Source organism: Diceros bicornis, chromosome 3 (genome assembly GCF_020826845.1).
Source record: "Diceros bicornis minor isolate mBicDic1 chromosome 3, mDicBic1.mat.cur, whole genome shotgun sequence".
Lineage (NCBI taxonomy): Eukaryota > Metazoa > Chordata > Mammalia > Perissodactyla > Rhinocerotidae > Diceros > Diceros bicornis.
Window position 1 is genome coordinate 78,224,560 of NC_080742.1, and position 27,140 is coordinate 78,251,699.

The 27,140-nt window shown below is 36.3% G+C and overlaps 1 protein-coding gene across 5 annotated transcripts in view; it reads left to right on the forward strand.

The window, feature by feature from the left end:
- The window catches only part of NRF1 (nuclear respiratory factor 1), a 130,320-nt gene that overhangs the window by 24,699 nt on the left and 78,481 nt on the right, over positions 1-27,140 (forward strand). For 3 of the 5 annotated variants that reach the window (XM_058529803.1, XM_058529841.1, XM_058529813.1), the window contains one exon: positions 22,520-22,751. In XM_058529803.1, coding sequence (XP_058385786.1) covers positions 22,529-22,751 — 223 coding nt within the window. In that variant the 5' untranslated portion in view covers positions 22,520-22,528. Of the gene's footprint in view, positions 1-17,819; positions 17,852-22,519; positions 22,752-27,140 lie in introns of those variants that run through there. The other 2 variants (XM_058529823.1, XM_058529832.1) reach the window with 2 other exon arrangements.

Here is a 27,140-nt window from a genome sequence, read left to right on the forward strand (position 1 = left end):
CAGGATTTTGTTTAAAGAAAGGGTTCCCAGAGGACATTGGGCAGCTTTGACGGTCTCTGTATGTGTATCTCTGATTCCATGAGCTTGGAGGCCACCCTCAGACTTTTCATTTGGTGAAGGGGGGGAGAGGGGCTTATTGTGCTATTATTCTTTTCTTTCCCAGACCTGGAAATAACCATCCATCTCCCACCCCCGCCCCCATTATAGAAGTAATTGCATACTTATTATTTTAAAGCAAGAAAAAAATCTATATAACAGAGGTAAAGTCTTCATAATTTCATTCTGCACAGAAGAAAAGCATTCTTAACAGTTTCAGTATACCTTTCTAGATTATTTTATTTGCCCATAACCATATCTGTACTTTTTTTTTTAAATGAGACCACACTCATTCTAGCAGATTTTATAACCTGCTTTTTTCAATTTCCAACAGTATATTGTGGACATTTTTCTGTGTTAATACACATCAGTCTACTTCATCCCTTAATAGTTCTATAATATTCCTCTCTACTAATGATTTGTAACTATACTAAGTCAGAACGAGTATTCCTTGTTGCACAACACATGGGATCTGTTCTAAAGTATAACCCTAGTTTTATTTACTTATTGCTCCTGGCAGACTCATTTTTTTCCCAATAGTTTCCTCTTTATTCACTCTTTTTGGGGGTTGTGATATTTGTTGCTTTTTCCATTTGCTTCCCTTTTCTTTGGCTTGATTACAGATCAAGACCTCAGAAGTATTATCCCAATCAAGCTACAGATGCAGATAGCCCTTTTCTTTTAGGCAATCACTCTAATTTAATGTCCCTTTTAATGGTTACAAGTCTGTTCTTAAGAACAAAATCTTGGCAGCCGGAATTATACTTGACACTTTTATTCTAGTATATTACTGCCAGTAAGAAAAGCAGTTGACTTGTTTTGACCCAAGCGAGCTTAGTTCTAAGAGACTAGGAAGGTGGGTGACAAGCAGCTTTCGGTGATTTGACAGCCAGCTGCAGGATGTCTATTGTGGCCAGGACCAAGGGGCTGCTGATAAATGTATATGGTAAATTACATTTGATGTCCCTTTTCCCCTTCTGCTTTTTAGAATTTTATGAAAGATCGCCTTGAGAAATTGGTAGTGAAAAAAATATTTCTTATTCTTTTAGGATGATTATTATCTTATCTTCTTTGTACGGTGCTCTACAATTTTTAAAATAACTTAGTCTAAACGGATGCAACATTTGGTAGTCATGGAAAAATTTTGGTGATTTCTTCCTTTTTTGAACAGGAAATATAGTATAAATGTTATTTAGGTAGCTTTTAAACTTAGGATAGCATTTCTTCTCCACCCCATACCCCTTTTAAGTTTAGAGATACCTTGTACAGGTTAAACAAATTCTAAAATGGAAATGTTATTTCTAGTTTTAAGTAAAGTTATTTTAATTTTATATTCAGCCACTTTGTAAATTCCATTCTTGGAACATATGTGCTTTTTTATTTTAACTTCCTTTCCTTATCTAGGATTCTAAGATGATTTTTCCTTCTTACTACTATGTCTGTAACTTTGATTATATACTATCTTAACTTGAATTTTGTAATTAATTCAAGATACAATTAATTTTAATGGATTACTCACAAAGTAAATATGGAGATTTTAATTTTTGAATGGGTACTATTAAAATTTAGATATCTGACACTTTTTCAAGTGTTTATGGTAAGTGACCATTATTATCTTATGTGATTTAGAAAGGTTTGTTTTATTCTTGTTTACATCACAAAATCTCTGGGTACTATTTATCCTTGTCTTAAAATATATTTCATGTATTCTTGTCTAAGTTTTAGGAAGCTCTAATTTCTCATTCATTCAACAAACAAATTTGAGTGATTATTGTGAGCCTTGAACATTTCTAGGTGCTGGGGATAAAGCACTGAATAGAACAGAAAAATCTTTGCCCTTGTGAGCTTACTTTCTAATGGGTTGAGAAAAAAGAAACAAATAAATATTACATCAGCTGGTAATGAGTGCCATGGGGAAAATGATGTCAGTTTGAGATTGTCTCCATATTGTTCAGAAGATTAATCCTCAAAAATACCAATGCTGCAAATGGAAACCTGGGTTGGATATATAATGCACTTTTGATTGACTATTGATTATTGATAGATATGTAATTGATTATTGATAGATATGTAATTTGAATGGATTCCCGTATTTATTGTCTGCTCCCTTTCATACTATTTTCAATTTCACAGTTGTATTAATATTCTTAGTGTAGTTCTATTGTTGCTTAAAATAATACCTTCTGTAGTGTTCTACAGTTAAAAACATTTTTCACATTTCATTTTTTTAAGTGGCTATAGCGTAATAGTTATGGTTGAACCATATGAAATTGCTGATATTTGACTGTTTTGGACCTACAGAAAGCAATTTCATATTGTTCAGTCTAATACTGTGCTGTACCTACCTTTAAAAATAAAATGTGAACATGTTTTGTAAACTGTAAAGCACTATACATATTGCCAAAATTTAAATTTTGTTTCTGTCACTCATTCCCTGTTTGCTCTTGAACAATTACTTAACCTTATTGTGCCTTGTTTCATCATATGTCAGTGAGGATAATAATTAATAATACCTGATGGAGATGTGAGGATTACATTACACCTTATAATGAGACTATATATGTAAAAGTGCTTATTTTTATTTTTATTTTTTTTGTGAGGAGATCAGCCCTGTGCTAACATCTGCCAATCCTCCTCTTCTCGCCGAGGAAGACTGGCCCTGGGCTAACGTCCGTGCCCATCTTCCTCCACTTTATATGGGATGCCGCTACAGCATGGCTTGCCAAGCAGTGCGTCTGTGCATGCCCGGGATCCAAACCGGCAAACTGTGGGCCGTCACAGCAGAGCGCGCGCACTCAACCGCTTGCGCCACCGGGCTGGCCCCCTGTAAAAGTGCTTAGAAAAGCACCTAGCACATAGTAAGGGCCTAATAAATATTAGTTGTTATTACTATTACTTCTCTATGAGACAGGCATTATCATTTTCAGTTTTGCAGATGATGAAATAGAAGTTCATAAAGATTTTATGATTTTATTCCAAGATTATACAACTAGAAATCAAAACCAGTCATTTCTGACTCCAAGTTCTGGATTTCTTTCTGCTTACACTACAGCTATCTCTTTTTTGTGTGTGTGAGGAAGATCAGCCCTGAGCTGACATCCGATGCCGATCCTCCTCTTTTTTGCCGAGGAAGATTGGCCCTAAGCTAACGTCCGTGCCCATCTTCCTCTACTCTATATGGGACGCTGCCACAGCATGGTGTGACAAGTGGTGCATCTCTGCGTGCCTGGGATCCGAACCTGCGAACCCCAGGCCACCGAAGCAGAGCGTGTGCACCTAACTGCTTGCGCCACCGGGCCGGCCCCACTACAACTATCTCTTAGGAAAAGATAGAAAAGAAAAGAAAAAAAGAAGAAAGAAAGAATGTTCGTATAGAAATTTACAGAGCACATTCTTGAGTCTCTCCAGCATAGTTACTTTAACTTACTTATGTAGTTATCTTGTTTCCATAGACTGTTTTGACATCCATAAAGAAAAACGCTTGACAGAAATCTGTAAACTGAAATATGATATAAATTGTGACCTAATGTATTGTTACCTCAGAAAAGGAAATAGTGGCACTTTTATAATTGATTTGTCAAGAAATGAATGACCCTAAATAATAAATGTTGACCTTGGTATTTCTAAGAATATAAGTGCGTTCTTAATTATATTCTTCAAAAAAGGAGCAAAAATAAATGTTAAAAAGCAGTTAAAAATCATTTTTAAAAAGCAATTAAAGGGCATTTAAAAGCTTCTAAAAGCAATTAAAAAAATGACACACTTAGGTCACCCATTCACAACATCCTACTCAGCATTTCTGTGTGGATATCTGATAGACATCTCAGTTGCTCCTCTGACACTCATTCCCATCTCAGTAAATGGCCATTATGTTCTTCCAGTTGCTCAGACCAGAAACCTTGGAGTCATTTTTTGACTCTGCTCTTTCACTCTACCCTGCATCCAGATTGTCGGGAAATCCTGGCAGGTCTACCCTCAAAACATGAAAAACCTAGCTACTTCTCACCACCTCTACTGCTGCTACCCTGGTCCAAGCCATGCTCATCTTTCAATAGCCTTTAATTGGTCTTCCCACTTCCACCCTTTTCCTTTCTTCAGTCTGCTCTCACTGACAGCCCAAATGACCCTTTACAAATGTAAATCAGAAAATCAGATCACATCTTTCCCCTGCTCAAAACCTTCCAAAGACTTCTCATCTCATTCACAGTAAAATCCAAGGATCCTGTGTAGCCTTCAAGGCCCCACAAGTCTGACCCTGGCTAACCTCTCTGACCTCATCTGCCTCTCCTCTCCTAACTTAGGGTGCTTCAGGCACACGGGCCATTTTGCTGTTCTTTGATCACACCAAGCACACTCCCGTCTCAGCGTCTTTGCATTTGCTGTTCTTGCTGCATGGGATACTCTTCCCCAAAGTATTTCATGCTATCTCCCTCACTTCTGCAGATCTGAGCTCAGATGTCTTGTCAGAAAGGCATTCCTTGACTAGCGCCCTCCCCGACTCCCACCTTCCCTCTCCCTAAAATGTTAAATATATATTTGTTTATTGTTTATCTCCCTCTGGTAGGATGTAAAATCCAAGAAGGCAGGGACTTTTTTTGTTCATTGCTGCCTCTTCTGTGTCTACATCAATGCTTGACACACAGTAGATGATTATCGTGTATGTAAGGAATGAATGAATGTATTGAATCTCTTGGCAAGTCATTATCTCAACTCTTCTTTCACTGCATTTGATGTTGTGACTTCTGCCCTCATTTGGCTTCCATGACACTACTGTCTCCCGATTGTCATTTTTCCTTCTAACTTCTTCTTCACATGTTGTGGGGTTTTTTTTCTTCCTCTATATACTCCTTTGAATGTTCCCCAAGTTTCCTTGCTTCTTTTATCATCCCGCTTTACATATTATTCCTGGTCAATTTTATTCATGCTCTCTGCTTTCATTATCATCTCCTGTTGATGAGTCCCAAACTTACACTTGTATCACAGACTTCCCTGCATCACATCTGGCTATCTGTTCAGACAGCTTATGTGAATATTTTCACGCACTGCCTTCCTCTGCAAATCTGCTCTTTTACTGTTCCTTCCCTAGGTTAATGAGCCACTCATTAACACACCCTAGACTTAACTTTCCTTCACTGCTCACATCTAATTATTCACTAAGTTCTTTCCATTTTCACCACCTAAATATTGCACATGTGCTTTCCATTCCCATTGTCTTAGTTCAGAACCCCATTAGCGCTCCCTCATGAACCATTGAATTAGTTACTTGACTGGTTTGACTGTCCCTAACCTCTGTCCTTCCCAAGCCTTCGAGGAATGTTTGCAGAATGCTACTCATGACCTTTAGCAATGCTCCGCCCTGTAGCCTAGAACCCTAAGGGTGGCCAGGAGTTATTGCAAAGGGCTTTTGTGACCTATGGCTTTCTGTAGGCTGAATAGATAATACTGTCTCTCAAAAGTATTGCTTAAGAGTTTTCAAATAAACTAAGTAATTTATAGTATACTCTTTTCATTATCTGTTTTCTGAATAAATATAACTATCACGTAGTAGAGGTTTCCTTTTCTTTCTTTTTTTTTTTTTGTTGTTGTTATAGAGGGATCCTCATAATATTGAGTACTACCGAGCTATAAGATGAAGTACAAATTACTTTGCACAGCATATAAGGCCCCCTCCATCTGGCCTCCCCCCAGCTGAACCTCTGGTGTACTCCATGCTTGGTCATGCTCCATATGCCATACTTGTTCTTCTGCTCCATATACTTCTCTGCCCCACTCCCCTCTAGCCCCAAGCAACACCTCTCAAATAGCTACTCCATAAAATCTTTCCTGATAGGAATAAAATCCAAACTCCTTTCCAAGGCCTGCAAAGGCCGTACGTGATTTTTTTCCAATCTTGTCTCCCTGCGCTTTCCCCTCTTTCACCAGTTTCTTCCCATGGCTGCCTTCTTATCCACTCAGGTTGCAAATCAAATGTGCCTCATCAGAGACACACACACACCCTCCCTCCAGCTATTTTCTTATCATATTGCCTTGTTTTATCTTCTGCGTAGCACGTCACTTCCTGAAATTCTTTATTCCTTTGTCTTTGTTGTTATGGCTCCTTCCACCAGAATATAAGTTCCTTGAGGTTAGGGACTCTGCCTTCTTCTTCATCACTGTGTCTCTTGGCCTAGAACCTGGTCCTCAGTAAATATGTGTTGACTGATTGGATTACCCACCCTCTCCTTTGAGCCCCACTCTCCCTATTATTATCTTCCTTAGCATTTGTATATTGCGTTGCAGACTGTTGCTGTTAGAGTTTGCAATCTCTGGTGCTGAACTAAGCAGGCATTGTAAATGAGTGAGGCAGCCCAGGAGTGGACATCCTGAAGAGAACTTGCTGTTGATAGGAGCATGTTCTGCTTCCTCTAGCCAGTCAGTTGTTGCCAGTCTGTAATGATACAAACGATTAACATTTATTGTTGGGGGGCGGGGGGGCACTCTGCTGAGTCCTTTACTTAATTATTTCGTTTCATTTAATCCTCACATCAACACTATGAGGTGTTAATTAATACATTAATACATTATCACCAGTTTATAAATAGGGAAACTGAAACACACAGAGAGGTTAGGTTAACACCAAACTAGCAAATGGCAGAACTGATTCTCCAGCCCAAGCTTTTAACACAGTACTGCTTCTTGGTGTTCCCACATCTTCCAGATTTTTCCAGAGAAGTCAGAAATCTGGAACTTTTATGTTATTTCCCTATTTTAAAATGTTGGCAATTCATTCATATTTAAAAACCAACCAAACGAAAAACACTGCAAACCAAACAAAACAGGTATGAGGGGCTGCTTTGGTTTATATGGTCGTTCTCTGACTAGACCTGGAGCTGCTTATGGTCCTACCCTTTAGTTCCTGTTACTCAAATGCTGGATGGATAGTTATATGAATGGGTGCAGTAATCATTTCGTCTTCTGCCTCACTTTCTTGCTCCACAATAAAATAAAATAAAATAAAATAAAATAAAATAAAATAATGCCTTATGTTTCTGTAGCATGTTGCAGTTATAAAGTGCTTTCACATGCATTGTTTGACTTTTTAAAAAGCCTCAGTTGGTACTGCCACCACTAAACCATATGTGTGTGTTCCTTAGCCCTCAAGTTTCACAGTGCGTCAGAGGGAGTAAAACACAGGAAGTAAACCATGAAGTGATGAGTGTTAGGCTCACTTCTCTGCCCGCTTTTCAAAATTAATCAGTATTGTTGTTGCCCCACTGATCTCCTTATGCCCACCTGCATGTGTGAGAAGGCATGCTTTTAAACATTCAGTAGTATAGTCATCCCTGCGTATCCACAGGGGATTGGTTCCAGGACCCCAGCGGATACCCAAATCTGCGGATGCTCAAGTCCCTTGAGTCAGAGGGCCAACTGTACTTATTTTAAATTAGTGAAGAAATGAATACACATTTCACACAATTGTACACAATATAGATTGTATACAATTTACGGAAAATGCAGTAGATATTGGGATTTTGGTTATTAGATCTTGACTCTTCTTCATATACTTGATTTCCAGTGATTGATCTGGCCCCCATTTTTACATGTTATTTTTTATTTTCTTGTTTACAAACATATATAAATAATAATCTATATAAATAATAATTTATACAAGTTAAATAGTAAGGACTTTCATATCATTTAAAATTTAATTTAGAAATAATTTTTATAAAATGGTATATAATGATTACAACATAAAAATGTTTGCACAATTATCCATTTTCCTCAAAAAGTCAATCCCTTGTCCTTTTTTTTTTTTGTTTTTTAATAATTTTTCCCGTTCCATTTACTGAAAGTGGGAGTGGGTAATTAGCTAAACTAATATAGTGAAGAAAAACGTGAAATCAGTTGACCACCCTGGTGCTCACAGAAGACCGTAGCTTCAAAAGACATTGCTTTGGGGGCTGGCCCCATGGCTTAGTGGTCAAGTGCGCGCTCTCCGCTACTGGCGGCCCGGGTTTGGATCCTGGGCACACAGCGACGCACCGCTTCTCCGGCCATGCTGAGGCCGCGTCCCACATACAACAGCTAGAAGGATGTGCAACTATGACATACAGCTATATACTGGGGCTTTGGGGACCAAAAAAAAAAAAAAAAAAGGAGGAGGATTGGTAATAGATGTTAGCTCAGAGCCCGTCTTCCTCAGCAACAAGAGGAGGATTAGCATGGATGTTAGCTCAGGGCTGATCTTCCTCACACACACACACACACACACACAAAAGACATTGCTTTGGAAACTCATGAATTGCATTTATTCCTGTGGCTGGAACCATGCTGTCAGGCCTCTCAGTTTGTTGGAACCAGTCTTCAAAGTAGCTATATCCTCTAAGGCAGTGATGGTGGGGGTTGTGAGGGTGGGGGCAACAGGAGGCATGTTAGAGGGACTGGAATGGGTTACTACAAGAGCAGTTTGAAAAATTGTTTCAATTCAGTATGCATATTATTTTATAATACAAATTCACTAGACCTTCAGTAAAACCCAAATTTTGGCTTGAAGATATATACTCATGATAGTGTAGGATAGCAGTTAAGGAGCCCAAGCCAGTAATGGTTAGACTGCTCCAGGACAAAGGCTGAGTCTCTGATGGAGCAGATGGAGCACTTGATTGGAAGGCAGGAGATGTGGGTTCAAGCTTTGGTTTTGCTGCCAACTAGAGATGTGACTTTGAGTAATTCACTTAGCCTTTCCGGGTCTCAACTTAATCTGTAAAATGAGAAAATCAGACTAGATGGTTTCCAAGGTCTTAGGTATTTTAAGTTTGCCTCTTGCTAAAGGAAAGCTCTGTGAGCAGTTGGCTTTGACTAGTTATCAAGAAAGGAGGATACAGGTAGGGGAGCCGAGGTGAATAGTTACAGATTTTTCAGCCAACCTTTATCAGGGTGTTATTTGTGCTTCCTAACAAGTCAAATAGCAGAGGAGAGGTTATGATGAAAGAAACACAAGTCTCTTGCCTCTTCTCTTTCCTTCCCATCCCCAGCCCTACTGTCCAGAGACAACTTTTAAAAACTATTTTATTGTTTCTGTTTTCACCTTCTCTTGGAGTTACTTCCATAAAGCTTAATAATATGTGTAAACTCATGTTTTTTGATTTATCAACTTTAGACAATTTCTGTGGACTTTTTTGATATGAAAAATAAGAATTTAATTCACTTTTTCTACCCCTCCTATCTCCCATTATTTGATATTTATATTATTTTTGAGAGTTTTTAAAATTATTTTTATAATTATAAATGATAAACTTTTATTTTTTTGATCCATCAGCTTTCAATAGGGTTTCATTTTGCCATTTTGTAAAATGGGGTTATAAGTGCCCCTGCACTTCCCTTTTTCTATATTCTACCTTCTGGGAGCTGTACTTTACTTTTACATCAAGATTAATATTTTCATTCTGTCCTTCACCCACCACTAAGTATTATGTGCTTATCTTAATGTTTAGATTGCTTTTTTTACTTCATTACTTTTCCATGCCTGCTATAAGAGCATGTCCAGCATCATAACTGGATGATTTCTTAAAGTTTTATGTCCTTGAAAAGCTAAGGAAATAATTGGGTATGTATTTAAAGGCTTAGCTTAGTAAACCATTCGTTTACTCATTTATTCAACAGATATTTATTGAATATGAGAATTGTCATTGCAGTACTGTTTATAATAGTGAAAAATTGGAAACAACCTAAATGATAAAACTGGAGGGAATTAGTAAAATGACTACTACAGGGAATGCTCTGTAAACATTAAATGATGTAAAAATGTGACATGAAAAATTTATTCTATAGCAAATTTTTAAATATTTATAAAACAGTATCTATATAAAACTGTAAACAGCCTCACTTTTGTTTAAAAAACAAGAAAACCACCAAAACCAACTATTTAAGAAATTTAGGGGGAAAATGCTAGAAGCATATACACTAAATTGTTAACTTGGTAATGTGGCTATCTCAGGTGGTGGTGATTTCTGTTTCCTTTTTTGTTTTTTTCTGACCTGTATTTTCTCAATTACCCAAAAAGAACATATGTCACTTCTAATAATAAATTTTTTAAACTAAAGATAAAAAATCAGAATTGCCAGTCGTAGTTTTTTTTGGACTACTAATACTAAATACTAGGAGTACCTGATAACAATTTAGTAAATATTTGTGGAATGAATGAGAGAATGATTGAATTGCAGAGATTCCTAGATCCGTAGTATTGACACTTATACCTTCATAATTTTATCCAGAAACAAATCCTAGTTCAGTTATCTCAAAAGAAAAATCACGCATTGAACTGTCCGCCAGAATCTAAGAAACAGCTTTAACTGAATATTGGTTGTGTAATGACAGATCTAGCAGGATTGAGGCCCACCACAGAAGCAGCCAGGCAACAATGCTATGTTTCATAGTAAGCAGGATCTGAATAAAAGTGTCCTTTGTGCTTGTCTGAGACTGTGGGGTGGGACTTGTGGCAATTTATGTTATTTCTCCTTAATGGAAATTGAGGCAGCCTCTAATCCTGCTATCACATGACAACTACTTATTTGATTTTTGGTAATTTGGAGAGCAGCTGTGGACAAATGATTTTTCTGCAGAAAGAGCCAGCTGCATTCTGACCCATTTGCAAATGCCTGGGCGTACTAAACTTCCTGTCCACTATGTTTCTAATCCAGAGATAGCTTCAGCAGCTCACCTGCTTTTTATTGATATTTGTAGCTGTTAATAAGCATCTGAATATTTGAATGCATTTTCTAATCCTTTTTATCATTGTCATCAACATTCTTTAGGTACCCTTTCCATTCAGGGTACTGTGCCAGGCACAGGATTGTAAGCTGTAATATCCTGTACAATGTAGATAGACTACTTTCCTCTTTGACAGGTGGGTCAGCATTAGTGTCCTTAGAATCACTCTATTTTTAGCAGATTAAATTACAGTGTAGCGAAAGAATCTGTTGTGGAGGCAGCCGAGAGCTATGTTCCTTTGGTTCCCAGACTCCGCCTGAGTCTGCTGTCTGGGTGTTCATTGATGCCCCCTTCCTATGCCATGTGCTTTCACAAGCTGTTACCTCTGCCTGCAGTCCCCTTCTTTCTTCTGACACACTCCTGACTGAAGACTGTCTTTTCTTTCATGATACCTACTTGATGTCCTTCTAATCCTTTCTTCTCACTGCTGCCTTAGCCCTTGGTGATTAGCACTAGAATATGACTTTTTTCTTTTTTAAGAAAAGGCCTTTTTAAAAGCAAAAGACTTCTTACGTAACTTTATTAATTTGCAGTTATTTTTTTAAGCTCTTATAACCCAGGGTCTTAAGAAGCACAGTTGAGGAATTGGGTAGGTAGGGTCTTCTATAATGAGTAAAAGAAAGCTTTCCTTTTGATTGTAAACACCTGTAGGGCAGAGGCGAGACTGACCGTCTTTTTTCTATCTTTGCAGTGTTGAATTATCACAGGGGACAGATTGGCTTGAATTATTGTATGAGCCCACTCTATTAGAAATTTCTTTAACAATGATTAGAAGCAAGTCATTTCAAATAAAGCTTGACACGCTGCAAAAAAATAAATAAAAAAAAACAAACAACAAAAGAAGCAAATCATACCAAACTTAAAAATAGACTGTAGAACTGCACTGTTCAGTGTGGTAGCCCCAGCCACATGTGATTATTTATGTTAATTAAAACTAAATAAAATTAAAATTTTAATTCCTTAGTCACAGTTGTCACATTTCATGTGGTCAATAGTCACATGTGATTAGTGGTTGCTGTTTTGGATAGTGCAAATTTAAAACATTTCCATCATTGCAGAAATTTCTATTGGACAGTGCTGATCTAGAACCTATAGAAGAGTTGACGTATTTTAAAGCAGTTGGTGAAGTAGATTCATCTAACTGTTCTTTTCTATGGAAGAATGTTTGTTCCAGTTGAAGAATTTTAAGCAACCTGAAATTCCCTGTACTTTCTTTATATTTTTCTTTGGTTGTGGCACCCTCTAGTGTTTCAGCTTTGGTATAGCTATATCATCTATATCATGAATCTCTATATCATGAATAATCTGTTTGTGATTTGACTCCAAGAATATTGAAATATTTTGGAAAATTTTGTGTGTATATGCATTTTTCTAGGGAGGAGGTCTGTAGCTTTCACACGTCCTCAAAAGTTTCCATACTTCAAAAAAGGTCAAGAACTACTCTCTGATAGAAGTCCTTGTGTGGTCAAAACTCCTAGTTTGTGGTTCATAAGGATTTTTCTCCCAATATAAAAATAAATCATGTAACTTTCTTTTTGACATTTTTGTGCTTTACCTGTCATTATGTAGAAGAATAAGAGTAATAGGTTACATTTATGTAGCACTCATTTGCCATTTTAAGCCTTTTTATAAATATGAACTTATTTGGTCTTCACAGTAGTTCTATAAAGTAGGTTCTATTATTCTCCCCATTTGAGAAGTGATAAAAGCATAGAAGTCAAGTGAAACTTGTCTAAGGTGCGAGTGAGTGGCAGAGCAAGGATTTGAATCCAATACTCTAGCTCCAGAGTCTGTACTTTTAACCATCCTATTCTAGAAGTGAGGATAATAAGCCTTTAAGCAGATATGAAGTGGAATGGAGAGGAGACTTTGACTACCTTTGTACAGTTTGGGTCAAATTGTATAATAATAATAAAGATGATAACTCTAAATCTCTGCAAGCCGCGCTGGAAATTATAGTTAGTACCTACTATTGCTTTTCAGTAGGTATGTGTAGATGTACATAGTGTGCCAAGAACTTAGAGCGGTGGATGAAGGTCAGAGCTGCCATTGCTAATGACCACATTTTCTTTAGTTTGTCCAGATTCCTAACTTAGTCTATTCATTGAATAATATGACAAATCTTTTTTTTAAAATTTATTTATGTATGTATGTATGTATGTGAGGAAGATCAGCCCTACGCTAACATCCATGCTAATCCTCCTCTTTTTGCTGAGGAAGACCGGCCCAGAGCTAACATCTATTGCCAGTCCTCCTCCTTTTTTCCCCCAAAGCCCCAGTAGATAGTTGTATGTTATAGCTGCACATTTCTAGTTGCTGTATGTGGGACGAGGCCTCAGCATGGCCGGAGAAGCGGTGTGTCGGTGCAGGCCTGGGATCCGAACCCGGGCCACCAGTAGCGGAGTGTGTGCACTTAACCGTCAAGCCGTGGGGCTGGCCCTAACAAATCTTTTTGTGACTGTTTGTCACTTATTTCCATGAAAAGGCATTTATTGTATTACTGTGATGTCGATTTTGAGGTTTGCTGGGATGTTAGACTTATTAAGTATCTTACTTAAAGAATAGGTAAGATATTCTCATAAACAGATGAAAGTTTGTGTTTATGTCTCCTACTTCCCTTTCTGTCTGTACCCCCTTCTCACTTCTAAGTGTCCTGTATCTCTCTTCTTGAGGCATTTTATACTCTCTAACTTAGCCTCTTTGTAATGATTCCTCTAACTCAAGATTTTGTATTCAACTTCCTTCAGTGTATGGAGACAAATCCTAGTGGTGGTCTTATAAAAATGTCCTTAGAATCACTTTATTGACAGTGTAAAATGTCAGTACATTTTATTGTGTTGACTTCTACAGGTTAATATAAAGTTTTGCTACTTACCAGCACTCTATGAGTGATTTCTGACAAGGGTATGTATTTTATTCTGTTTGTATCAATCAGGGCCCAGTAAACCATGTAAGGTATTTCAGAGAATTTAATTCTGGGAATTGGTTACACAGGTGTTGGAAGACTAAAAGAGCAAAAGGTAGGCACTGAAGTAATCCAGATATTAAAAAGTATAGGAAGCAGCTACCACCCCTAGGGCTGAGAGAACTGAAGAGAAGAACCTAGGAGCCCAGAGGGGCTCCCACAGAGCTGGTAATCTGACCTCTGAGTGAGATACCATGTGGCTGGTGCTCAACCACCAGGGGAGAAGGGGCACAGCTGGAGTTGGGAGATGAAGCTGTCCTCTGTTGCTGGAGCCACTTTGATAGGAATGAAAACAGCAAGGAAATCCCTTCTCCCTGCCTCTTCCCATTTCTTCCCATCTGTTGCCTCCCCTTGGTAAAACCTAATAGGAAGCTGGCATGCAAGTCTGCTTAACAAGGTTAACTGACCCAGCCCAGCAGTTCAGAACAAGTATAGAAGAGAGGGCATGGAAGTGAGAGACAAGAGATGAATAGCCAGCACAACCTTATAGGAGAATTATAGAAACTGTAATTGCCTGGGTTTAGCTTTAGTAATTAAAATGTGCAACCAGTTACCCCAGCTGTTTATTAAGGAGCAAATTATGATAGCTACTATTCATAGAGACTTTATGGAGCCAAGTGATACCTTCAGTGAGCTAACAACATTGTTTTCACAAAACCATCCACTCACCCTTCAGTCATTATGAAGTTGTGCGGTAAAGCCTGTCTTTCTCATGTATTATATAAAGCATCATTATTAACTGGGTTGTTGGGCTGTTATTAATATTAATATTTAAAATTTAATCAGCATATTGGAATGAAAAATTTATGATTGCAGTCATACAAAATTTTGTTAGTTTCAGATGCTCCAAATTAGCAAGTTAGTCTTACTCAAGACTATTTCTAAAGTTGAACTGTGCTGTCTAAGCATAAGAAAGGGACTTGATTTTTCTAGTGATAGTTTGCTCTAGCATGTCATTTAATTTTAAGTTTCAAAGGATCAGTTTGGAAGGCTATGTTATAGTTATTTGTGTTTAAAGTTTATTTTGCTAGAAGTCAAAGTAATACATTCATATGATAAAAGGTCAAATGGCAGGGTTTATAATACAAATCAATGGCCTTTTGCCACACTCTTCCCCTACCCCTCGTTCCACTTTTCAGAGACATTTACTTCAACTGTTTTTGTTTATAGTTTAACTATTTTGTTTATAGTATTATCAAACAATAATACTTCTATAACTTTAAATAATATGTCTATACCACTTTTTCTTGATTTATCAAACTTGGACATTTTTGACTTCCTTCTGTATGAGGATTACTCCACAGTATTCTCTTCCTTTCTCCTCTAGTTTTCATAGTTACTTTGTAATACTAAGTTCGTCCGTCTGCTTTTAATAGTATCTCCTGACTCCCTCACTGTGTGAAGATAGGATATTAGTGCTCTTTGAGAGAGAATATTCCTAGGAAGGTCAAATGGATTCTTCTTATCTTAAACTCCATTTATTACTCAGAATTAAGCCACATTTTACCTTGATTCTATTTTTGCTTTGACTTTCTTGTGCAGTTTTTTTATTTTTCCTATTGTGGTGAGATTTTGATTCATTACCCTTTGTCCCTCAACAATCAAATCCTGTCGTTGACTTGAGGCTTTTTTTGAGAAAGCTGTTCTGTTGGGTGAAATTTCTGTCCTAAGTATGGAGTTTAGATTCTGGACCTGTCCAGGAATGTAAGTGGTGCCTCTGGGTTTTCCTGTCCCTAGTTTGGACTGTAGATACAGGCTTGCTCTGAGACTTTCCCTTAGGCAGTTCTTGCAGCTTTTCTTTTGATGTGATAATGCTATTGATTAGACTAATGCCTTCTTTTACATTTAGTTTATACCTTGATTAGATTTCCTGGCCTGCTCTTCTTCCTGCTTTGATTTTTAAAATACTCTGCACTTAGTCTCATCCCTTGTGTGTGGATTAGACTAAATTTAACTCCCTTGGACATTTCATCCAAATTCCAGAAGCTCCCTAGGTATTATTGACTGCAACTACCGGGGTGCTCTGGGACAAGAAAATCTGTTTTTCTGTACTCTCTTCCATTATCTTTCAGCCCCACCCTTACTGGCCTAGAATGGCAAACGTAGGAACCCCTCTGTGTCAAACTGCCCCCTCTCCAACCCTTACATAATAAAGAAGTTTATATAATATATAAGTTTATATAATATAATATATTATATAATATATAATATATATAATATATTTATATATTATAATAAAGAAGAACCTTCAGATTTATATAATAAAGAAGTTTATATAATAAAGTTTATATAATAAAGAAGAACCTTCAGATTACGCACATGTTGCACCTCCAGGTGATGGTCCAGGCTAAGAAAGAGGTTTTAGTAAAATTGCTACTGTGTTATGTTATTGTTTTGGAGAATGATTTTTTAAAAATGGAGTGCTGATTAATCTGCTGACCCTCACGGGCTCCGGGTGATAGATATGTCTTTTATTTGGATGTGGTGTTTGGAGTCACAGGTCATTATATGTTGCCCGTGCTTTCATGTTGCTTTTCCCATCTGTTCAGAGGAATCACTGTTGGTTCCATCTGCTGATTCTCCGTTTTGTGCACTCTCATGAAATTATGTTAGGGGCACTGGTTCCTTATAGTTTCCTTATTTTATGTCTAGGAGAACAGTATTTCAGTTGTTGGAGTTAAATATATAATAAGGGCTTTTTAGATGACTGACTCAAAATCTTTTCCACATGATTAAGAAAACCATATCCTCAGAGATGGATGTCTCATTTAAAGATGAAGAAATTGAGGTCCAGTCTTTGTGAGATTAGTTAGGTAAAGAGTCAAGAAGGATAGAATCATAAAGACATGGGAATTCTGGCATCGTCATAATAATTAATGTTGAGCATTTATGTGCTGGGTACTGTGTTCCTCACTTTATCTAGATAGTCTCATTTAATCCTCACATCCTTTTGAGGATAGGTGCCATCTTTTTTTTTTCATTAAAAAAAAAAGTTGAAATTGAGGCTTAGAGGTTAAGTAACTTGTCCAGGGGTTCAGGATATCAGTAGCAGTCTGTGCTGGTTTTTAAAATTCATATTATCTAATATGTTTTCATCTATTAGCAGTTCCTGTAACTTTTGCTTTCCAAAGAATTTGACTCCTCGTGGATGAAAGCTAAAATGCTTCACTAAAAATAACTTAGGTGGGGTAGGGTATGATGATCTCCAGCACTATGTGTATGCCAGTCATGTCTGGCTTTAGACAATCTGTTTTGTTTATTATTTTATGAAAACATTGAAAGCATCATTTACAAGTATCCCAGTCTAGTTCAAAGAAGGCTGAAATAGCTTTGCCTTTGCTTTTTATAGAGTATGCTGAATAAAAATGGCTAGAGGCTGAAGGATGGGATGGGGAGAGAGGTAGAAAGAGATGAGGCACTGGGCAGAAGTGACAAGCCTGTGAAGCAGACAGTCCTATTGATTTATGCTGTGAACTGCATTCTGGAGAAAAGAATTGAAATCCATTATGCCAAGTGCATAGCGTACAAATCCTTTGAAAAGCAGTTAGATGCTATCTAATCCCAAATCATTTAAAAACAGTTTTGAAGTACCCAGAATTTAAAATGCCCTAAGCAGTTCGTCTCTTAGACTAGAAGAACAGTGAAATGGATGGAAGGATAGTAATTTAACGGTGTCTTCCTCCTGTGTATTATGTTTAATTGTGTGACTTAAATAGTGTGTTAAATTGCATTTTAGATATTTACAAATCTGGAGGTAGGATGTATTCCCCTTGAATATCGTGAAATACACCAATCATAGGATATGGAAGAAACCTTATCAGGTACCTCTCTTTTTAAAAAAAGTTTTTATTTTGACATAATTTCAGATTTCTAGAAAAGTTGCAAAAATAGTGTAAAGAATTCTCATTACCCAGATTTCCTAAATGTTAACATTTTACTATATTTTCTTTATCCTTTTCTCTATTAAATACGTACTCTTTTACCAGGTACCTCTTCAAAAGCTTCATTTGAAGAAATGAGGATGTGAGTTTGTTCATGAAGGTATTATGCCACACAGAAGTACAGGGCTGGGGAGATGACCTCAAGCAGAAAAGAAAGTGTGGGAAAGGGGTTCAAATGATAGCTGAGTGATTCCTAATCTTTTTGGATTTGTGGCATCCTGTGGTGGTTTTATTTTGTAATTAAAGTGAATTTTATTTTGAAATACATAATACTTGAGATAATATTCATGAATAGTCCCAAAGTTAAGAATCACTGGATTAGGAGGATATGTTGTGATATGTATAGTGGTATGAGAGTGAAAAGAGATAACTAAAAGTTAAAGCAAAAAAAAAAAAAATTGGAAACAGCGCAAGAATATAAAATAGAAGTCAAGAGCCTCAGAAAAGTAAAAATTTGGTCATCTACATGGAAAGAGTTGACCTGAAGAAAAAAGACATATCAGGATGAGGCTTAAGAAAGCTGTTACTCAGAGGAACAAAGGATTTTAGAAGTTCTCAAAGAAGGAAAATCCGAGTTTTACAGTAGAGTAGAATAAAAATGAGAGAAAAAGTTTGCATGGATAGATAAGTATGTTCTTTTTCACTTGTGGCCATAAAGGCACATTACTGTATCTTTATGGCTGCCCGCCCCCCCGTTTTTGTAAACTCTATATATGCAGTGCTGTATACTATTATATGATAGTTAAATTTCAAGTATATGTTTGGGGGGAGGTTATATAGGTAGGGATTATGTTAGCACAGAAATTAAACACTCACCTTTTCAATATGCATCAAAATTTACAGTACATACACCCTTGACCCAGAAATTTTACCTTTAAGAATTTATTTAAAAATAAATCAAATAATATGTAGAGGTTTTTTTTATTTTAAGATGATAATGGCTAGTTTTATTATTCTGCTCTAAGATTAGTCATTCATTTTTTGCACAGAAGTTAAACTTGTGTCAGGGCTGATATTTTTTTTAACTGTGGTAAAATATACATAACATAAAATTTATCATCTTAACCATTTTTAAGTGTACAGTTCAGTAGTAAGTACATTCACATTTTTGTGCAACCAATCTCCAGAACTGTTTTCATCTTGCAAAAACTGAAACCCTAAGACAACTCCCCAGCTGCCCCTCCCTGCAGCCCCTTGCAACCACCCTTCTATTTTCTGTCTGTATGAATTTGGTTACTCAAGGTACCTCTTATAAGTAGAATCACACAGTATTTTTCCTTTTGTGACTGGCTTATTACACTTAGCAGAATGTCTTCAAAGTTCATCCAGGTTGTAGCATGTGTCAGAATCTCTTTTATTTATTTTTTTTAACCTTTATTTAGGTATAATTGACAAATAAAATTGAGGGGAAAGTACAGTTTTCCCGTGGACTCTTGTCCCCCCCCCACAGACACAGCTTCCCTCACTATCAACATCCCACACCAGAGTGGTGCATTTGTTACAATGAGTGAGCCTACGCTGACACATCATAATCACCCAAAGTCCATAATTTACAGTGTGGTTCGCTCTTTGTGTACTTTCTATGGGTTTAGAAAAATGTATAATGACATGTATCTACCATTATAGTATCATATACAGTAGTTTCACTGCCCTACAAAATCCTCTGTGCTCCACCTATTTATCTCTCCCTCCACCCTACCCCTGGGAACCACTGATCCTTTTACTGTCACCATAGTTTTGCGTTTTCCAGAACTTCATATGTTTGGAATCATACAATGTGTAGCCTTTTCAGGTTGTCTTCTTTCACTTAGTAATATACATTTAAGGTTCTTCCATGTCTTTTCATGGCTTGATAGCTCATGTTTTGTAGTGCTGAATAATGTGCCATTGTTTGGGTGTTCCGCAGTTTGTTTATCCATTCACCTACTGAAGGACAGTTTGGTTGCTTCTAAATTTAAGCAATTATGAATAAAGCTGCTATAAACATCTGTGTGCAGGTTTTTTTAGGGACATAAGTTTTCAGCTCCTTTGGGTAAATACCAAGGAGCACAATTACTGGATTGTATTGTAAGAGTATGTTTGGTTTTGTGATAAACTGCCCAACTGTCTTCCGAAGTGGCTGTACCATTTTGCATTCCCACCGGCAATGCATGAGAATTCCTGTTGCTCCACATCCTTGTCAACATTTGGTGGTGTTGGTGTTTTGGATTTTAGCCATTTTAGTAGGTGTGTAGTGTTATCTCATTGTTTTAATTTTCAATTCCCTAATGATTTAGGATGTTGAGCATCTTTTCAGATGCTTATTTGCCATCTGTATATCTTTGGTGAGGTGTCTGTTCAGGTCTTTTGCCATTTTTTATCAGGTTGTTCATTTTCATATTGTTCAGTTTTAAGAATTCTTTATATATTTTGGAAAACAGTCCTTTATCAGATGTGTCTTTTGCAAATATTTTCTCCCAGTTGGTGGCTTATCTTCTCATTCTCTTTACAGTGTCTTTCATAGAGAAGAAGTTTTTAATTTTAATAAAGTCCAGCTTATCAATTCTTTCTTTCATGGATTGTACCTTTGGTGTTGTACCTAAAAATTCATGGTTGTACCCAAAGTCATCTAGGTTTTCTCCTGTGTTATCTTCTAGAAGTTTTATAGTTTTGTGGTTCACATTTAGGTCTACAATCCATTTTGAGTTAATTTTTGTGAAGGGTATAAAGTCTGTGTCTAGATTTATTTTTTGGGATGTGGATGTCCAGTTGTTTCAGCACCATTTGTTGAAGAGACTGTCTTTGCTCCGTTATATTGCCTTTGCTTCTTTGTCAAAGATCAGTTGATTATATTTAGAGGGATCTATTTCTGGGCTCTCTATTCTGTTCCATTGATCTGTTTGTCTGTTCTTTCACCAATACCGCATTGTCTTGATTATTGTAGCTTTATAGTAAGTCTTGAAGTCAAGTAGTGTCAGTCTTCCAACTTTGTTCTCATCCTTCAATATCATGTTAGCAATTTTGGGTCTTTTGCCTCTCCATATAAACTTTAGCATCATTTGTCAGTATCTATAAAATAACTTGCCAGGATTTTGATTGAGATTGCATTGAATCTATAGGTCAAGTTAGGATGAACTGACATCTTGACAATATTGAGTCTTCCTATCCATGAATTAGACTGTCTCTCTCTTTTAGTTCTTCTTTGATTTCTTTCATCAGAGTTTTGTAGTTTTCCTCATATAGCTCTTGTATATATTTTGTTAGATTTGTACTTAAGTATATTATTTTTTTGGTTGTTAATGTAAATGGTATTGTGTTTTTTATTCCAAATTCTGTTGTTTATTACTGGTATATAGGAAAGCAATTGGCTTTTGTATATGAACTTTGTATCCTGCAACATTGCTATAATCACTTATTAGTTTCAGGATGTGTTTTTGTTGATTCTTTCGGAACAATCATGTCATCTGTGAAAAAAGACAGTTTTCTTTTATTTCTTTTTCTTGTCCTACTGCATTAGCTAGAACTTCCAGCACAATGTTGAAAAGGACTGGTGAGAGGGGATATCCTTGCCTTGTTCCTGATCTTAGCGAGAAAGCTTCTAGTTTCTCACCATTAAGTAGACTTTTTTTTTTTTTTATCAAGTTGAGGAAGTTCCCCTCTATTCCTAGTTTGCAATCCTTTCTTTTTAAGGCTGATTAATATTCCATTGTATGTATATCCACATTTTGTTTACTCATTCATCAATCAATGGATAGTTGGGTTGCTTCCACCTTTTAGCTATTGTGAATAAAGCTGGTATGAACATGGGTATAAAAATAGCCATTTGAGACCCTACTTTCAGTTCTTCTCGTATATACCCAGAAGTGAAATTGCTGGGTCATATGGTAATTCCTTTTAAGTTTTTCGAGGAACCAATATGCAATATTTTAAATACAAGGATGTTCACTTCACTGATGTTTACAATAGCAAAAATTTGGAAGCATCCTTGCTATGTATCAGTAGGTGATTGGTTGCATAATTATGGCACATCCATACAATGAAGTATTCTGCAGCTATTTAGAAAGGTAAGATAGATCTGTATGTTTTGACATGTCAAAATGTCCAGATATATTATAATATGAAAAAAGCAAATTATAGAATAATATGTGTAATGTGAACATGTTTTTATTTTAAATCAGGTGTATGTATGCTTCAAAATTTTTTTTAAGGATAGCACACTACTCTGTAGGTTGGGGGACAGGGGAAGATGGGGCAGATTATAAGTGCAGTAGGAGAGCACATCTTTTTCTTGCTGCTTTACAAATTACCACATCATTTCAGGGTTTACAAGAAGCACAGTTTTATAAGCAGAAAAACCAATTTGAATGGTTGCATTTTTTGGAAAAAAATGTTTAACTCCCATTTGTGTTTCATTTGGGAGAAATGTTAAGTATTTCACTTACTTACTTAGTGTTTTTATGTCCACAATGTCAAATGCTAGTCACTGGGATCTTTTAAATATCTTTTTATTATTATATGTAATGTTAAGGCTATTTATTGTTTTTTGACCTGAGGTATAAAATTAGCACAATGCATTTCCATCAGAATGGTTCCACATAAGGAAAATATTATACCATTTTTATGTCATATTTGAGTGGTGCTTCCCATTTCCTATGACTTGGTATAGTGAGGTATGTAGTGAAATTGAAGGTTTATCAAATTTCTTCTGCTTTTGAGGAGAATATCTCTTAGTTTAAGCATTGTGTTACACTATACACTGAATCCTGTTCTTTGCCATTTTTTCTGACAGTAGATCGTCATGGAGGAACACGGAGTGATCAAAACTGAACACATGGCCACCATAGAAGCCCATGCTGTGGCCCAGCAAGTACAGCAGGTCCATGTGGCCACCTACACTGAACACAGTATGCTGAGTGCTGATGAAGACTCACCTTCTTCTCCCGAGGACACCTCTTATGATGATTCAGATATACTCAACTCCACAGCGGCTGATGAGGTAACAGCCCATCTGGCTGCTGCAGGTAATGTTGTTTGAATTGGAAGCTCTTCATTTTTGCTTAATTCTTGATACCATGCATATCTGAAAGAGCCTAGGGTACAGGTACTCTCAACATTTATCTTTATATAGTATCTTCACATTTTTTTAAAGCCTTTTATTTACAGCTTATAACTGTGTTATACTGAGACTTAAGTTCTAGAATCACATACTATTAGTGATATGACTTTGGTTTTGTTTTTTTCATCCATTCTGACAATCTTTTGACTTTTAACTGAGGCATTTAGTCCATTTACATTAAATGTAATCACTGATATACTTGGGTTTAAATCTATCATCTTTACTATATGCTTTCTCTTCATCCTACCTAGTCTATATTTACTTTCCTTTGTGTTTTCTTTTGGAGTGACTGAAAAGTTTTTATTTTTTTCTTGTTAGTTTGGAAGGTATATATATTCTTTTACTATTAGTGGTATCCCTAGAAATTATCACATACAACCGTCACTATCTCAGTAAGTGAAGTTATGTAATTGGTACTTATATCCTCTTCAGGGATAATGCAAGTTTCTTAGAACATTTGAATTTCATTCCCCTGTTCCTGATCTATATGCTATTGTTGTCCTGTGTATTAATTCTGTGTACATTTTAAGCCCTACAAGCCACTATTTTTGTTCTATACATAATGTTCATTTTTTCTTTTATCTCCAGCTTGCCTTCTGAGAATTTTTCTTCTGCCTAAAGACACCATTTAGTATTTCCTTCAGCATAAATCTGCTAGTAGCAAAGTCTCTCAGTTTTTGCTTGTCTGAGAATGTTTTTAACCTTCAATCTTGAGGAATATTCTCACTGGGTATGGAATTCTAGGTTAGCAGTTACTTTCATTCCTCACATTGAAGATGCTGTTCCATAGTCTTCTGGTTTCCATGTTGCTTTTGAGAATTCAGATGTTTCATTCTAACAGCTGCTCCTTTGAAAGTTATCTCCCACACAGGCCCCTCCCCCCAAGTGCTTTTAAGATTTTCTCTGTATTTAGTTTTTGTGATATATCTGGCTCTAGATTTCTTCTCATTTATTCTGTTTAGCATTCTTTTTTTGTGTGTGTGAGGAAGATCAGCCCTGAGCTAACATCTGCCTATCCTCCTCTTTTTTTTTTTTTTTTTTTTTGCTGAGGAAGACTGGCCCTGGGCTAACATCTTTGCCCATCTTCCTCCACTTTATATGGGACACCGCCACAGCATGGCTTGCCAAGCGGTGCGTCAGTGCACGCCCGGGATCCGAACCAGCGAACCCTGGGCCACTGAAGCGGAGCGCATGCACTTAACCGCTTGCGCCACGGGGCCGGCCCTATTTAGTATTCTTTGAACATCTTAAATCTGTGGATTGGTGTCTTTCATCAATTCTGGAAAATCTTAGTCACTAGATTTTGCTTCAGTTTTGCTCCATTCCATCTCTTCCCCTTCTATGACTCCAATTAAATATATTAGTCTTCCTCACTGAATCCTTTATGTCTCTTACCCTCTATTCTGTATTACTATCCTTTTGTCTCTTTATGCTTCATTCTATGTAGTTTCATCTGACTGTTTTCCAGTTTATTAATTTTTCTCTTCAGTTGTGTCTAAGGTGCTTTTAAATCTGTCCATTGAATTACTAATTTTGGTAATAGTTAATAGTTTTGTTTTCTAGTTTTAGAATGTCTAGTGTGGTTTTTTTCCTCCCAAATTTGCACAATTACAGTTTCCAGTTGTGGAAAAAAAATATTTTTAATCTCCATGAGTAAAGTGAGCATTATAATTTTACAATCCATTTGTTAATTCTACTCTCTAAAGTACCTGTGGATCTGTTTCTGTTATATTTTGTTAGTGCTGTTTCTTGTTCATGTTGGTTTTTCTGTTTATGTATTGGTTATATTTGAATGAATGCTGGATGGTGTATTTGGAAAATTATTTTTAGAAATAATTTGAGGTCTAGAATAATATTATCATCCTCTAGAGAGGATTTTTATTTGCTTCTGCCAGATGCCTTAGGGCACTATCAATCCTAGATCATCTTAATCCAATTTAAGATTTTGAGATTTTCTGGGCTGCTAAATGACTTAAAGCTGGGCTATGTTTTGTATCATTCTCTTTGCTATTTACATTGTATGTTTAGCACTATATGGAATACTCCATGTAAACCATGCCTAGGTGGGTCTAATATTATAAAATGAAAATTGATCTTAGAAGATATTTAGGAAAAGCTGGACAGGAAATCCATGATTAGGAATAGTCAAAATACTACATGTTTTTAGTATATGCTGTATATAAGGGGAGGAAGACAGATGCAATGTCTTATATGTAATAACCTTATTACTGTCAGTTATTATCCACTGTATATTTCTGGAATGGTGAATTTAAAAATAAGGCTTAGTAGCAAAACATATATGAAATATTTATAAAATATATTTTTGAAATTTTTATACTTTCCAGAAGAGGGCATCCTAACATAATGAATCCAAGTCAACTTCTTTCCTAGGAAGGAAGATGCTTTTGAGACATAGTTTTGCTGTATTACTGTACTGCATTGTCATAGTGTTAAGATTACAGAAGGACTTTAATCTAAACCTTCCATGTGGAAGGTGTGGAAACTGAGGCTCAGCTGGTAGAAGTGATCTACCATTTAATCATTCAACAATTATTGATGAATTACAGTATACTATATATTACTATATATAGATACTATGAGCAAGACAGGCAAGAGCTTGCTCCTGAAGGAGCTTACAGACCAGTGGTGGGAAGAAGGATACAAATAATAAAGTAAAATAATTTCAGAAAGCACTGAGTGATCTGAAGAAAATAATGAAGTAAGGTAAATGGAGAGGGAAGGGTAGTGTGTTGCTGCTTTTTCTAATTCTATTCTCTTCCCTCCCTCCACTGAGGTAACCACTATTCTGAATTAGGTCTTTATAATTTTCTTACATTTCTTTCATATTTTTGCTGTATGTGTATGTATCAATAAATGATATTTAGCATTGTTTGGCATGTTTTAAATTTTATATGAATGGTATCACTCCGAACCCGTCTTTCTGTAACGTTATGTTTATTTCATTCAGTATTATTTTTCTGAGATTCATTCATGTTGATAATGTAGCTATATATTTTCATTTTAACTGTTGAGTTCCATTTATTATCTGAACATCTCAAATATTGGCAGAACACTTAGGTTGTTTATAATTTTTTGCTATTACAATTGCTTCAAATGAGAATTATTTTACATCTTTTCTTGTGCATATTGTGGGAGTTTCTCTTGGCATTGGTTTTCAGACTCTTTTGACAGTGTCCCACAGTAATACATTTTACATTGCGATTGAGAATAAACAAATGCACATAAAACTGAAATAATTTCTCATGAAGTGATACTTCCCCCTACTGCAAGTGACACACTCTGATACGTTCTAGTCTCTTTCAATTTATTCTATTTTATTTAAAAAAAAGAAAGAAAGAAACTACTCATGAGCCGCCAAAAGACAGACACCTGCAGTTTGAAAAACACTACTTGAGGGTATACCCAGGAGTGGAATTGGAGGGCACATTTTCAACTTTACTAGATATTCCAAATGCTTTTCCAAATTGTTGTCTTAATTTACATTCCCACTAGCAGTGTACTACAGTGCCTGTTGCTTCTAATCCTCACCACATTTAGTATTGTCAGTCGTTTCTCATTTTTGCCAGTCTGTTGGGTATGAAATAGTATCTCACTGTTGGTTTAATTTGCTTATCTCTGAGCTAGATGTTCTAGCCAGTGCAGGAAGACAAGATAGAGCACCATTTCAGATTTTTATTCACTATTCACTTTTCTTTTTTTTGCATATTTCCTGTTTATACCTTTGTCCATTTTCCAGCTGGGTTGTCTGTTTTTCTTATTGATTTGTAAGAGTCATTGATATATTTTTTAATACTAATTTTTTCTTGGTAATATGTATTGCAAATATCTTCTACTTTGTTGCCCACTCCCTCCCCCAATTTTTTATTTCTTTTTGTCTATAAAGATTTTTGAATTATATTTTTGTGCAATTTGTCAGTCTTTTACCTTACAGTTTATCCTTTTGGAGTCTTGTTTAAGCAATTATTCTTAACCCTGAGTTTATAAATATTCTCCAATAGTTTATTATAGAAGTTGGAAAGTAGTTTTTGTTTTTATTGATGTTGTTATTTTACATTTAGGTCTTTGATCCACCTGGAATTTGTTTTTGTGTATGGTGTGATGTATGGATCTAGTTTCATTATTTTTCCATACCGACAGTTGTCCCAGCATCATATATATATATTTTGTGTGTGTGTGAGGAAGATCAGCCCTGAGCTAACATCCAATGTCAATCCTCCTGGTTTTTGTCAAGGAAGATTGGCCCTGAGCTAACATCATGCCCGTCTTCCTCTAC